Source organism: Lactuca sativa, chromosome 1 (assembly GCF_002870075.4).
Source record: "Lactuca sativa cultivar Salinas chromosome 1, Lsat_Salinas_v11, whole genome shotgun sequence".
Lineage (NCBI taxonomy): Eukaryota > Viridiplantae > Streptophyta > Magnoliopsida > Asterales > Asteraceae > Lactuca > Lactuca sativa.
Genome location: NC_056623.2, coordinates 123,425,818 through 123,441,611, shown reverse-complemented (window position 1 = coordinate 123,441,611; position 15,794 = coordinate 123,425,818). Strand labels below are relative to the sequence as shown.

Sequence of the window (15,794 nt, the reverse complement as noted above, 5' to 3'; positions counted from 1 at the left end):
AGAGTTACATTGCGCGTAATTTTAGAGTACGCGGGGCGTACTCCTTCTTTGACTAGTACGCTGGGCGTACATCATGGTACGCAGGGCGTATTAAGGATAACTTCGGACGCGTCTAAGCTATAAACACGTGGCCATCATGCAATAGAGTAAGCTTCGTGGCCCAAGTCAGACCATGAACACGAGTATGCTAGGCGTACTCCGAATTTCCAAACTTCTAAAATTCGTATCTTTTGCATATGAGCTCCGATTTTGACGTTCTTTATATCCACGCGTAGCTGAGACTATGCTCTACAACTTTCATTCAGACTTCATCGGCTAACTTTGAATTTATTCTTAATGTTATATTTTTAATAGGCCGGGACAGAAAAAGTCCGTTAAAAATTTATAACTTCTTCATCTGATGTCCGTTTTCGTCTGTCTTTTTACCGTTGCACTACTAATAACGAGATCTTTGATTTTTGTTTAGATTGTTTTGGCCAAAAACTCAATCTAAATTTCGAGTTTTGGGTTGCATACTGCTAAGTCCAAACTTCGAAAAATCATAAATTTCCTCATACTAAGTCATATTTGGACGTTCTTTTTATGCACGCTCTCGGTTTAACGTATTCTATGACTTTCGTTTAGATCGCTAAGGCTAAAAATCGCTCTATCGTAAATTCACGATTTACGTCACGCAATGTCGTGTCGGTTCTGTCGCGAAACTTCGACATGTCATAACTTCTTCGTTATAACTCGGATTTCAGCATTCTTTATATCTGAAATCCTTGTCACGACCACTACCTCTTTATGTATAGATATTGGGTTTATCTAACATTTTATTTTAACGCTCATTTTTATCCTTAATTTATTTAAATTACAACAATTAAGCATAAAACACATAATATTCAAATAATATATATATTTTTATTATTTCAAAACGTGTTACAAAGGTTGACCTAGAATATGGCATCATCATTAATGTCTAGCCTAGAAACACAGACGTTACAGAATTGAATAGTAAAATCCCGTATTTATAGAATTTTGGATGTCGCGTCGCAATTCTATTAATGTCGCGCCGCTAACTGTGATCTGGATTGTTCTCGAATTCTAAAGCTTCTTTGTGCCACCATATTTAACCTTCACGCCGCTAAACCGTTATTTTATGGAAAATTTGATTTTGATCCTTATCAGATCCATTATTATCCCAATCTTTTTCTTTTTCTTCTCAGCTCCGAATTTAACTATATTTATCCGATATAAAACATATTAAGTATCATTTATCTTTAAAGTACATCATTCTAGAATAAATTGTTAAGATAATTACCCAAAATATATGATTAATTAAGGCAATATCAATGCTTCAGTTCTTATTGTGGTGTCTTCCTCAAAAGTGATATCATCTTGGATGATCTGTTAACTCTTAACTGAGTTATGCATAATGAAGAGCAATTACACTAAAGTTGTACAGAAAGAAAGAAAAAAAAAAGCATAAAACTGATGAAGGAAAAAAGTATTATTGTTGTATGTATGATTAGTGTTAGTTAAGAGAGTCAGGGTTAGTTAGATGTATAGTTAGTTTGTTATGGTGCATGTTTGTATTAGAGAGGTACATTTGTTCGGTATAAATACATGTATAGTTTCATGAACAAAAACAAAAATGTGAGTCCCGAGCATGGGAATTGATAATTAAAGCCATGACTGAGGTAGTGTTGGAGGTAACACATCTTGGAGCATCTCAACTTCAAACTGACAATGAATAAAAAAAGTAAGTCCAAGTGTCTATATTGATCTAACAAACAGAAAGAAATTCAAACTTACTTGCATTTTCATGGCCTCCTTAAGTTGGAATGCAACCTCAGCAATTGTAGGGCGTTCTTCCCGAGTTTCTTGCAAGCATTGATATGCAATAGCTGAAAACTTGAGTAATGTTTTTGGTCTGATATCGTTCCTTATTCTGTGATCAATAATCTTGTCTAGCTCTCCATCTTTGTAGCAGGTTCTGGCCAAATGATGGAGAAATCGCCGCTCATCATGATAATCTAAAACACACGCCAGCCTTCCACACAAAACTTCAAACAAAACCACACCGAAGGAATATACATCAGATTCTTTTGTTAGGAAACCTGTTCTTTCGTATTGCGGGTCACAATAACCTGGCGTGCCAGCAGGGTTAGTGATCACTATGGTGTTTTTTTGATTTGCTAGTCCTATCCTAGCCAACCCAAAATCTGCAAGTTTTGCATTCCAATTCTCATCCAGCAAAATATTTGCACATTTTATATCACGGTGGATTATTCTGTGTTTTTCTGCCACGTGATTATGAAGATAGTCCAATGCAGAAGCAATGCCAATGCATATTTTGAGGAGTTGTGTCCATGACAATCCATTGGACAAAGCAGAGTTACATAAATAAATGTCAAGGCTTCTATGGCTTGCATATTCATAAACAAGGATCATCTCCTTGTTATCGTCGCAAAAGCCTATAAGTCTTATAATATTGTTGTGTTGATACTGTGAAAGCATTGTGAGCTCCGTGTGGAACTCCTTGTTGCCTTGAAACCCAGTGACATCTAGCCGTTTTACCGCAACTAGCTGGTCTACATGATTCCCCCAAGAGAGGAATCCCTTGTAAACTCTTCCATACCCACCCTTCCCTATGAAATTTCTTTCATTGAAGTTTTGGGTACAACTTTTTACGGCATCGAGGGGGATTTTGGAGTGGTTTGGCTGCGTCATCTGTGAAATGATGTGGAGTAATTAATATCAAACAACTATGTAACAACTACCAAACATACATATATACATGATTTCTTGTACTAACCTCTGGATATCTTAGTAGCGGTTCATTTAAACCTTGAGGGTCAAGTGGATGTGAATTTTGATTATGCATTTCTGTCTTCTCAGAAACCTTAATGTCACTTAAGCCTTCAATCTTGTGCTTTATATGCCTGGGTTTAATATTTGATTTGAATAGTGCACACCTTTCTGTTAACCATGCATCCTTTGTTGTTATAATGACTTTGCTTCCTGGAAGAAAAACTTTGCTCCCAAGTAATGCATTCAGCTGCATTAGATTATCAATATCATCGAGGACCAGAAACACCTTTCTACTAGCTAATACAGTCTCTATCTTTGAGGTGTACATAGAAACATCATGGACTTGAATTGGACTTGTTTTTGAAATGCCATCATATAGTTGTTTTTGTAAATCAACCAAGCCATTGAAATGTTCATCACATCTTCTACTGATATCTTCAATAAAGCTGCATGTATCGAATTCAGAATAATGTAATTCATAGACATATTTTGCTAAAGTTGTCTTCCCTATCCCACCTATACCCAAAATAGTGAGTATATCTGTGGTGTGAGATGATGCATCTTTCAACCATGAAGTGACCAAATTCACGGAATAATCCATCCCGATAAGTTGTCGCAGAGAACTCCTTGACGATAAACCTAATCTACAGTAGATCTCCTTAACAATTTCATCAATGAACTCTGTCTCTCGCCTGAAATTTGATTTTAGTAAGAACCACAAAACACATTCCGAAAAATAACATCTCCGATTTGGAGAATAAATTTTCCAAAGATCCAAATCATGAAATCAAAAGTATATACGTATTAAGCTATTATCATATTTTCACTTCAAACAATATAAGATATCTAACTTGTAAGTTCATATATATGGGTAAGCAAGTTGTTACCAGTCACGTACGTTCATCCCTTTTAAATCAGTAACTTCTTGAAGTGCTTTAATCCACACATCAATCTTTTGAGCCCATTGACTTCTTTTTTCTTCACTTGTCTCTGCCTCCACTGCTTTTTTATGCATAGCCATCGCATCTCCGAAGCTACCTTGTAGCTTCCTGACATGGATGGGCCTAACATGATAAAAGATGGGGATAACAATATGGTTTGATGTCATACGTTGCTCGAGGATAAGCACCAATTCATTAAGGCACCATGTCGACCTAGCATAATTCTGAGACAACACAATCACAGAAGCCCTAGATGCTTTAATCACTCTCAGCCATTCCTGTTTCAGATCTCCCGTTTTATGATACTCTTCATCATCCATGCAGGTAGAGATATTGGCACGGGTAAGGGCATGATTCAGGTGATTGGTGAAACTACTACGAGTATCATGACCTCTAAAACTTAAAAATACATCATACTCATACTTATTATCCTCAATTGATGAAGAAGATGAAGATCCTTCTTCGATAACAGAGAAAATAGCCATTATGAATCACTGAAGGTATTAGTGATTTGAGACTAGATTTATATCTATATATAATCATATTAACAGCAATTGATACACCAAGTGGTGGGATTTTTAAAGGAATTCCGAGTCAGCACCTAAGTTGATAAATGATATAATTTTGTTTTCGTACTTTCTTGGAAACTCAGTAGTTATAACATAGAAATTTAAAACATTAAGAAATGCTGAGGTACTTGACATTGAGGATGACATCATACGTTTGACATTATTAATATTTATGAGATTTGGTTGAACTGCACAAATTGTGCAACTACCATATATTTAAAACTTTCTTAAGAGAATTATTTGTACCGTAAAACATAAATTATATATTTTTATAATAGCTTACTATGTAATAACTAATAAGATAACGTTCGATTTATGCTTGTACAAATGGATGATTAAATCCGTCTACAACTTTTTCTATGTCCATGAATATAGAATAAATTAACTTTCATTTTCTATTTAATATTTCCCTTTAAGTTTCAATTATACTTTGATTTTATTGGTGATTTTAATGTCGGTGGTCATTTATTGTAATTGAAATTAACAAAAGTCGACGAAGATTCAAATCATGATGTAATACAAGTTAAATGATGCGGAGTATATAAGCCGAGTTTTATCCTAGATGCGATGAAAGGTGGTGGTCAAAGGGGGATTCACAACACCCTATTTAGGGCTATTTAGGGCTGTTTGGCAATATCTGAATATTAAAGATCTGTGTGAATTTTTAAGATCTGAATTTTTAAATGTTCTTTGGTTGGAACCTCTAAATTATTGTGTTGAATTATGAAAATGACCATTTTACAATTTTGTATTATTTTTTGCTGAACAATAATAATAAAAAAAAGATAAACATCATACAAAATCCAAATTAATATAAATCAAAATTTATCTTTATTAATTTTCAATGATCTTTTGAGATAAATTTACAAAAATAACAATCATTTTTTGTATGTCCCAAGGGTTTCAAAGTTAAAATACAACATATTTGACATTGGAGGTCAAAAACTTTCACACCGAGTTATAAGCTTTGATCTTTTAAGATGGGGTATACTTTAATTTGAGCTTTAAATCTTCAATATATTTATATCCAACTAATGTTCAGACACAAATGACAACCAACTTTGACAACTTCAGAAAAATAAGCTTGCAAAACTTTCATCTGTTTCACCTGAATACCCAATCAAAAAAGTAATAATTTATTAACACTCTATGTATAAAAAATTGTTTGTATGTCATTCAAAATCAAATGTTCAACGTAAGTTGCATTACACAACATACCACGCAACAACACATGGGTATCAAAACAAAGATGAAAGCCATGATCTGGAAAGCTTATAACAACATCCAACCTTATATTATCATGTATAAAGTGTTAACAAAACACCATTAAAAGATGAAAGCCATGATCTGGAAAGCTTATAACAACATCCAACCTTAATTTATCATGTATAAAGTGTTAACAAAACACCATTAAAAGAAAATTTCATAACCTTCCTAATTTGTGTTTATCAACACAAACCTCATCAAACTACTTGACATGAACATCATAGATGTTCGTTTGTTGTTATATATGTGCAAATGCTTCACATATAGGCATTCCTTCAACAAAAACTCATCCATCATAGATTTTGAACTAGATGTACTCTAATTTAGAAAATAAAATAGTAACTATCCCTAAAATCAGTCGATGTATGTTGATAGAGTGGTCAGAGCATATGAATCATGGCCTGCTGATAATCGACTTCAGGGTAAAAAAAAAAAAAAAAGAACAAATCAATGTATAAGAATCGATTTTCAGAAGAAAAAGAAAAGAAAAGGGTTACCTACAACTGCATATTGGAGTCGCTAGCGAAGGAAGCGAAGCTGGCGGCGACATATTTGTCGGAAAAGGGTGTGAGGGTTGACGGGGGAACTCGGTGGAGGTGGTTCAAGGGCTAGCGACGGCGGTGACCTAAAGGGAGATGGTCAGAGATACGAACGATTTGGAGAACCGGAGATAGCCGAAGAAGCGGAGGAGAAGAGGGAACATGTGTTTAGGTTAGGGCATATTAGGAAGCGTGTGAAACAAAAGAAATCAGATATGGGTTTACATCTGATTTGGTCAGATCTCTTTTGGAATTCAGATGATAAATTAAGTTGCTACCAAACGATATGAATTTTATAAATTCAGATGTGTCTCTTTTTAAGAGGCATTAAGACCCAAACAAACAGGGCCTTAGTGAATTAAACCAATTCCAAAGCATGGATTGACGTAGGGACTATTTAGCAACCTCTTATTCTGAATGATTCGGAAGCGCTAAATGAATCTATAATGATATGGAAGCTCTAAGTGAATCTACATTTGAATAATATATTGTTTTGTTAATTTTGTTGAATGGATTTGTTAAATGACAAAATGACATTTCAACCAATTTATTGCTTAAACTCAAAACAAATAACAAGTGAAAAAACATTTTCACCAATTTATTGATGGTGCCTCAAACAAATAACAAATCAATTCAAGGACAATTTCACCATCCTACATGTAAAAGTTGTCATTTCTCTATCTATAACAAGTTCATCACCCTATTTGATTCCTAGTAACAATTTATAAAAACTCCAATTTACGTTTTACCCAAATCAAACCCGAAGCCCCTCACATAATTTTGGCTGCCTCATGCATATTTGTGGACCTATGCAGTGCCCAGGGTCCAAGCCACTACTCTGATTCAAGCCATAGTGTAATTTTTTTTCAATTAGGTGCAACGCCTTCGAACTATGAGTGCCACTATTATTTTTTTTTGGTGCCACCACTATTCAAATGTAAAACTACGGCCATGGCTCATGCATCCATTTCATTCTTGGTAAACCAAATTATACTGAAAAGGTTCAAGAACAATATGTGGTCGGTAAAGGCATAATAAATATTTAGGGTGTGTTCGGCAAAACTAGCTAGTAGCAGATAGCTTGTAGCGGGTAGCAGATGGCTTGTAGCTTGTAGCGTTTTGTTAAACATTACATGAAGCAGCATTCGAATTGGAGCGTTTTGTTTAAACTAAACGTTAGAATCTTGTAGTGTCAAACAAGGCTTTCTGTTCAAAACAGAGCGTTTTGTCAAACGCTACAAGCTTGAAGCTCTCAAACGCTCCAAAACGCTTCGTTCCAAACATGCCCTTAATAGAAAAAGTTAACAAAACACATGGTGATCAACATCAGCAGCTATCCAAAAATAAAATTGCATACATTATTCATGATATTGTGACATCTTTAGCCAAGGAATGACACTTTTCTAGATATATTGTAGCATAAGTTAACGATGTCGATCTATTGTAGCAAAAGAAGGCCAACATCAAGGATAGCTAAAGTGAGTAACAAACTAATTAAGGGCTTAGGGACCCTGATTTTAAATTTTGTTCATTAACTATAGTCCAGAAAAAATTTTGACCGTTCCATTGCTCCACACACATGAGAGAAGCAACAATTCAATTTCCAAAAAAACGCAAAACCAGCCTGTAGATAAAACATAGCCTTCTCCCTTCTATTGATTGTCAATTGATCTATTTCTTTTCTAGTTTTCTTCTAAGTTCTAATCTTCTTCCTTCTTGGCTCAACAGCTTCTCCTCATGTACTCCTAATCTCTAATCTTTATTCTAATAATCTAATCTAGTCTGAAAGTGAAACACAAAAAGCCAGAAATACAGCAGCCGTATCTATATTCTATTCTTCCTTTTAGCTTCTGTTCTCCATTCTCTGAATTCAGATTCGGTGTCAATGATTGACTGACTGATTGTGATTGTCCATCAGTCTATTATTTAGGGGCATTAAGAGCATAAGACCTCAACGGTATGTGTTTTATTGATTCCAATTTTCAAATTCTGAATGACTGAATCTGATAATCTGATATTTTGATTAATGATTATCTTGCAGTTCTAGTTTTGAGTTTTCATATTTTTCAATTTCCATTTTCTACTTATCTCCTTATCTATGGACTCTAATTATGGATTTGTTGTAGAAATAGTTGAAATTGAGATCTCCCTATTAATGGACTATGATTGTTTTCCAATTTTCATGTTTGTCATATAGGGGCAACTGAAGTTTTTGGAATGAAGATCAGTTTTCATTTTTCCATTTGGCTTACTGTGTCATTGTGTCAAGCATGCTAGCATTAAGTATTTCCTTTAATCCATAATCCACTACTTCTAGTTTACTGATTGTTCATTGGTAGTTTTCTTTTGGTGATTATTATTATTAATACAATAATCAATAATCATTTGATGAAAATACTCTAAAAGAACATTGTTTAAATCTTGAAAAATCTTTAAAGCATGATGATAGCTTAGATATTGATGGTTTGGATTTATTTCATGAATTAAAACTTTTAATACATATTGTACATTTAGAACGTGATACAATTATTAATATACTTAATTACATTAAAAAATTTAGTTCTTTTCCAAATGCATATGTTGCCTATATGATTATGTTAACTATTCCTATAACACTTGCCTTTGCAGATATAAGTGTTTCTAAGTTAAAATTGTTAAAAAATTATTTAAGATATACAATGTCACAAGAATGATTAAAGGGATTAGGTATTTTGTCAATTGAAAAACATTTAGTAAAAGAAATTGATTATAAAATTTTCACTAAAGAATTTGCATCTACAAAGCCGAAAAACATTAACTTTATGTCTTAGATATATTAACAAAAAACATATACATAATGATAATAATAAATTTTTTAACTCCTCCATTTATAAACTTTTTAGTTTATTGTTTTCAATTGTAACACCGTAAATTTCAAAAAAAAATTCATTTAAAAATAATCGTTTGATTCTTAAAAATGCTTTTCTTAAAATCCCATTCATAATTGAATTACAAAAACATGACTACATTTTCACTTGCATAATAAACCAGTATCCTCAAAACATGACTCTTTCTCTGGTGTGTACAATCGAGCCAGCGCCATCCCGTGATCCTGAGAGAAACCTGAAACACATAACACAAAACACTATAAGCATGAAACTTAGTGAGTTCCCCAAAATACCACACATAACACATATTAGCCACTCGAGGCTATAACTTTGTGGGTTCGTGGACCCTACTCTATGAACCTTCCGGTTCTAACTCTGGGAACCTTCCGGTTCAAACTCTGGGAACATGCACAGCATAAATCACATAGAAATAATGCAGTACAACACATAACATACATAGCATACGAATACTCTGTCACATAACTTTGGTTACCTACTCAACGTAAAGTATAATGAGAAGACTCACCTGGCAATCAGAAAGCAATTATCTGCACATGCGAACCTCGGACTCGCCACCGCCTAACACATAAGGCAAATATCTCTAATTAATACTCGAAGTCCCAACTCTAATTAACCGGCGATTACTCTTTCCCTCTCTAGTCAGGTAATGGGTAAAAGACCATTTTACCCCTCCCTGACCTCTATTACCTCTGTTGACCAAAACTCCCAAAGTCAACATAAGACAACTCAAATCAACGGTCACTGATCAGACTCGGCGAGTATACAAGAGTGACTCGGCGAGTCCATGCGGGTTCTCTAAATCCTTTTTAAACCTCTTAGACACGACAAGTTCCCTCTCCACTCGTCGAGTTACTTGGCAACGAATCGCGGGGCAACCCGACTCGACTCGTCGAGTCTGCCTATGGACTCGGCGAGTTGCTCCCATGACAACCCTCATCTGACCTTCTAAGGTCAGGTATGCTTCACCAAACCATAGATCTAACTCCCTCAAAGCCAATAACAACGAAAAGGTCGAACCTTGGGCACTCATGCAAGGTTCTACAAGCTTATTTGGGTGAAACCCTTCATTACATAACAACCCTAGCTCAAAACTCCAACTAGAATGCATAAAGCAGGATGGAAGGGACTCTCTGGACCTCTTTGGGTCCAGATCTATGGCTTCACACTCAATGGGACACTATACTCCACCAATCAAGCCTTAAAAGAAGCTAGAAAACCCTAAAATCACCAATCTTACTCAAAACAGAAAAGGGAGAACGATTTGATACCTTTATGGTGAAGATGCAAGCTCAGAAGCTCTGAATCGACACCCCCCTGACCTCCCTTTGTTGGAAATGACTACTCCATTGCACACCCACCTCAAGAATGCTCCAAAATGGGTCTTCTTCACTCTCTCAGCTCTCTGGTTCGATAGGAGTCTCTCAAAGGTGTAGGTGGCCGCCACTGAAGGCCATAAGGGCCTTTAAATAGGTCCCAAACCCGGACAATTAGGGTTTTCCTTGACAGCACTGACTCGGCGAGTCCAAATACCCGACTCGTCGAGTCCTTTCATTAAACTGGTCCCCGAAACGCGATCCTACTCGACGAGTTGAGGCGTCAACTCGCCGAGTCTCCTCATTCCCCAATATAAATTACTCAAATTCCCATACCTGGATATCCGGATGTTACATCAGTCCCAAGCCTAGATAAAGGATTAGGGTTTATAACATTAAGTATGGTAAATGCCAAATGACCCCAAATTTTTGGTTCACTTAGAGCCCCCAAACTGGTTAAGCCGCCTCTGACCAAAACAAGTAATTACATGTTGTGGCAATTTTCCTTATATATATATATATATATATATATATATATATATATATATATATATATATATATATATATTCATCGCAATATAAGTCTTCCCTTCACATAACTTTGCTAACAGATCATGTCATTTTCTAGTTCATTATAACCCAAAGCAATCGGCCAATCACATTTTCAAAGATTTGTAGTTTCAAAGATTAAGAAGTTTGATAAAACAAAGCTAACATTTACATTACAAAACTGGCTATGTAGCCTCTGTTATCTTCATTCACTCAACAACTTTTAATTCATTATATAATGTCTTTCCATTCTTCATTAGTTCAACACCACAATCAGTCTAAATCTTTACCCTGTAAACCAAACATTAAATATGAATATTCCCATTACACATAAACATCTTTGAAATTCCAATTAAAGGGATGTTTGGGAGTGCTTTTCAAAATGACTTATTAAATTATTGGTTTTTTAAAAACTCAATAAGTTCAAAAGGTTTTTGGTAAGGACTAACTTTTTAAGCAAAAACATGCAAAAAAAAAAAGTGACTTCCAAAAATCTAAGAATTTTTTTGTTTTTCCCAAAAGCTAATAAGTTGTTTCAAAAGCACTCCTAAACAATACTATATACATACCTAGTTCAAGAAAAATTGGCCTAACCATCTTCATGCTTTCAGGAAATTTCACTTTCCCAATCACAAATTCTCAAATAATAATTGTGATGTCTACAATTAAAAAGAAGTTGAATGACATCACCTTAATCCTTTGTATGGCATAAACAGAAGTATGATAACCAATAAAATTATTCTATATTAATCTAATCATTGACCCACAAGTCAAAACTAACATATATCATAACATATACAACCACATTTGGCCAATGTTTTAAAAGACCGTTTTTTAGTTGAATCGGTTTAGTGACCAGCTCAACCAAGCTTCCATAATTTTTATGTGTTTTCTATATTTACTACATACATATACAAATAAAAACAATAATTTCCATAAATTTGAGAGTGGTGTGTTCCAACCTTTAAGTTTTGTACATTCCAGTTAACCTAATCGATCGAGTTGTTCAATTTGCCTTAACAATGGTTCGTTTTTAATGGGCTGAGTGAAATCCAACTATTCAAGTCCAATAAACCGATTCAGATGTTTTTTACCATCAACCTGGATTTTGAAAAACCCACCACGTTCAATCTAATCTACAAATTGGCATAAAACAAGTTGTTGAAACACTCTCGTACCCAGTTCCCCATCTGAATGGTTTAACCGTCCGGTTCGAACCAGTTTTTATAACATTGCATTTGGCTCGATTCTAGAAGGTTTATTCACTATTAACATTAACTCTAGATCAGGAGAAGCAACTGAGGGCACCTAGATGTAAAATATGAAAAAAAAATATATCAAGCAAGCACAGACTGATTTGCATAGACATGAACACACAAACACACACTGCCACATATATTGAAACACCCAGATTTCAGGTATAATTACTATATTTCATTTATGGAATATCCAATGTCCACAACTTGGTGAATAGATCATCATGACATGGCCTTCTATCATGGTCGTGTTTGCATTCAATGGCTGCCACAGTGTGGCCATGCATTTGCCACCACGTGGAGACTCATTTTTTGCAAACCTTATATTTCAAAGTTTTTACACTATTTAAAGGAAGTGATGGCTAGGCTTTCATCCATCTTAAACCTCCATCACCTTCTAAAGTGTTCTTGAGCAAAACCTAGCCTCCTTGCAAGTTTTGAGATCATTTTGTTGTCTTTAGTATGCTTTGAAGGAAGAAGAAAAAGGTTTTGGTGCAAGTATCAAGCAAGAAAATCATCCCCATCATTAGAATCACTCTCTAGACCACTTTTAAGTCCTCAAGTTTCCATCTTGGTAATCTATTTCTTGTAGATCTACCATTCTTAGCTTTTTTTGGTCTATAATCGAAGTTTGAATGATGGGATGAGATATAGTTTGCAACTTTATGACTTATCAAGGCCCTTTGAGCTTAATAACTTTTGGATCTAGAAGTTGGTTGAGTTTTTAGAGACATGTATGGTGTTTAGGTCAATTTTTCTCATATTTTGACTTATTTGGGTGAAGCACATGTATGGGTCATGTATGTCCATAAATTTTGTATTTTTTTGAACCTTTGAGGTCCCAACAAGCATCCTAGCAAGTTAGGGTTGAAGGATTAATGGGTTCAGAGCTTGATACATTAAGTTGTTTAATACATTTTCAACAATGTGGAGACTGGTCTGGTCACTAATGCTTACCTAGACTCTGTCACTGCGTGGTGGCATGCCTACCACGAAGTGGTAGCAGATTTAGATCAAGATCAAGTTGGATGGCCACAATGTGGCCATTGGCTGGCCACGACGTGGAGGTCTGTTATAGTTGACTTTGACCTTTGAATTTTTTACTTGGTTCACTTTAGTAAGATTAATAGTTTTAAAATGTAGAATAAGGCTTTACCTTGTATGATATAGTAGGAGGTGTGTAGCACCGACTTCTTGAATGTGTGAGTTGGTTAATTTTCGACTACGGTTGTGAGGTAAGTCTTGTCAATATAATATATAGGTTGTTAGACTGTCTTTGTAACTTTATCATGAAAGAACATGGGAGGATCAAGTCAATTGTATGAAATACCATGGGAAGACCATGGAATTTGTAGGAAAAATCATGGGAGGACCATGGAATCCATATGAAAAACTATGGGAGGACCACAGCTTAGAAGACTACATGAGGATTGCAGCAGTGAGTGATTGTAAGACTATGGGAGGACCGCATCATTCACAAGTTATGAATGATATGTAGTATTTTAGGGAACTCACTGATCTTTGTGCTTATAGATTTATATTTAAAAGTTTCAGGTACTTATGGTCCCAAAGGGAAGGGCTCAGCATGATTGCATCACAATCTACAAGAGATTCCACACTTATGATTTTTTTATTACTCTGATGTTACTTTGAAACAACTTTCAATACTCTGTCTATCTTTTGGAAGTAATGAATGAATGATTTAGTTGATTTAAAAATTAAATTTTTTTACCTTGTATTTTGGGACATTACAAGTTGGTATCAGAGCCTTTGTTTGATGGATTCGGGAACAGTCTCAATTGTATTGAACTCAAATTAAGGAATTAAGAAAATATTTATAAGAAATTGATTTCTAAAAGGGTTTTCATAAAAAAAATAAAAAAATAAAAAAAAAAAAAGTGTGACGCATGCAATCATCCGAGCTTAAGTAAGTGATTCCCAGAATACCCATACATAAATGTTATGCTTTAGTATGATATTATATGAGTTGCATGTTAGAATAGGGCTAAGGATCTGCTCAAGATTGCATGATATGTATGCTCGCTAGGAGAGATGCCCTTATATGCCTATTATGTGTGGAATGCTTAGGTGCTTTAGGGTTTTGCAGATACTAGAAACTTGTTGATTAATGTGTTAAGGCAGTACATAGTTAAGACTAAATAGCCTGAGAATGTTTGATCCGGCTGCATTGCCTATTCTTGTCTAATGAAAGCCTTACGGTAGAGATATCTATCTAAACGTCTATTTTATTGTGATTCCTATGAGAGCCTAGGGAGTACTATAGTGCGATGTGTATGCTATTTAGCATGAGTACCTATGATAGTAGTTATAGGAGAGTGAATTAGAGGATTCATGATGATTCTCGAGGAAAGTACGGATAGGTGTGGAAGGTAGTATTGGGCATGTACTACTAGAAGCATAGGATTCGTACTCTAATCAAGGAAAGTCATGGAATTTCTAAGAAGCTTATAGAATGAGATATACTTCGGGTATGTTCTGATCTTTTGTATTGTTCCCTTTCAATATGGTGGTGATTACCTGAGGTTCTGGTTCTAGTTCCGTTTTAGGTGCTGATGTTGGACCAAATGATAAGAGGATACGCGAGTTAATCATGTCAGAGATCACGCATGGTATCTTGGATGCGACACATGTGATGTTCAATACAATCAAGGATTGGATTATGGAGATACTGGATGATCACCTAGGGGCCCTTCACGTAGAGATTGCATCTGGTCAGCTTGGGGTAAGAAGTCTTGCCTTTTTCATGCTTGTGGAGATCCAAAGCTCTTTAGGAAGAAGGACCCCATCGCTAGTCGCTAGTAGACGATGGATTATGGACACTGAGAGTGCTCAATGGACAAGCTTCTCTCCTAAGGGGTCAAAGATGAGGTTTGTAGCTTTCCTTCTAAGAGATCGAGCTCGTGACTGGTGGGAGGAGGATGGTCATGCTTTCGGAGTAGAGGTCATTGAGGCCATGACCTGGACAAAATTTGTTACCATGTTCTGATCTGTGCTTGCACCCGCTATTAAGGTGCAACAGTTAGTAAGGGAGTTTCAGAACCTTCGTCAATGGACTGAGACTACTGCAAAGATCAGTGTTATGTTCAGGGACAAAGCTTTATTGGTTCTGTAGTATGTTTTGGATTATGAGATTAAGAATACGAGATACCATGACATACTAAGGGATGAAATCAGGGAGTTTGTTACCATCTTGGGATGCAGGACATTAGAGGATATGATTGACAGAGCCCAGGAGCGGAATATTGAGCTGGAGCTTCAGACGAAGCGATAACCAGAACATACCCGAAGTGAGGCAAGATGCATGATTGGGTTTATCACTCAAGTGGTGTTGGCTGCATCATGTGTGGCTAGACGAGCCATATTAGCATAGATTGCACCACCAAACTATTGATTTGTTTTCACTACAACCAGGTCAGCCATAGGAGGGTTGAATGTCTGAGTATTTTTGGTGGTACAGTGAAATACCTGATCAAGCTACCTTGAGGATCATATATGGCCGCCAGGGCAATGCGGAGGATCCTGTAGTGAAGAGCCGAACTTTTCAGTTGATGGCCAAAGTGGCCCGAGTGGTACCAGACGTTGTCACTAGTATGTCTCACTCTTATATCTTTTCTTGCTTTCTTCATTTATGCTTATGTTATATCTACTTATGGTTA

General features: G+C 35.6%; 1 protein-coding gene across 3 annotated transcripts; it reads right to left on the bottom strand.

Moving 5' to 3' along the window:
• Nucleotides 1–881: 881 nt before the first annotated feature.
• On the bottom strand, nucleotides 882–4,250 carry LOC111901550 (serine/threonine-protein kinase STY8). 3 transcript variants are annotated; one of them, XR_006191971.2, is made up of 5 exons: nucleotides 3,684–4,249; nucleotides 2,801–3,488; nucleotides 1,798–2,715; nucleotides 1,304–1,725; nucleotides 882–1,220 (listed from the first exon to the last, which is right to left on the bottom strand). XR_006191971.2 is itself a non-coding variant. In XM_042902298.2 (5 exons), the coding sequence occupies exons 1-4, from the start codon at nucleotides 4,220–4,222 to the stop codon at nucleotides 1,347–1,349; spliced, it is 2,202 nt and encodes a 733-aa protein (XP_042758232.1). In that variant the 5' UTR covers nucleotides 4,223–4,250; the 3' UTR covers nucleotides 882–1,220; nucleotides 1,304–1,346. The 3 variants fall into 3 exon arrangements, 2 of the variants coding, with proteins under 2 accessions (XP_042758232.1, XP_023753183.1); XM_042902298.2 differs by having other exon boundaries at nucleotides 1,304–1,403; nucleotides 3,684–4,250; XM_023897415.3 differs by having other exon boundaries at nucleotides 882–1,725.
• Nucleotides 4,251–15,794: the final 11,544 nt, after the last annotated feature.

What these genes read in the sequence shown, in the direction of transcription:
- LOC111901550 (XM_023897415.3), bottom strand. Translation starts at nt 4,222, where the DNA reads ATGGCTATTTTCTCTGTTATCGAAGAAGGATCTTCATCTTCTTCATCA. An exon ending in CGCTACTAAGATATCCAGAG is followed by an intron (nt 2,716 to 2,800) that starts GTTAGTACAAGA and finishes ATCATTTCACAG; the next exon opens with ATGACGCAGCCAAACCACTC. An exon ending in AGGAGGCCATGAAAATGCAA is followed by an intron (nt 1,726 to 1,797) that starts GTAAGTTTGAAT and finishes ATTCATTGTCAG; the next exon opens with TTTGAAGTTGAGATGCTCCA.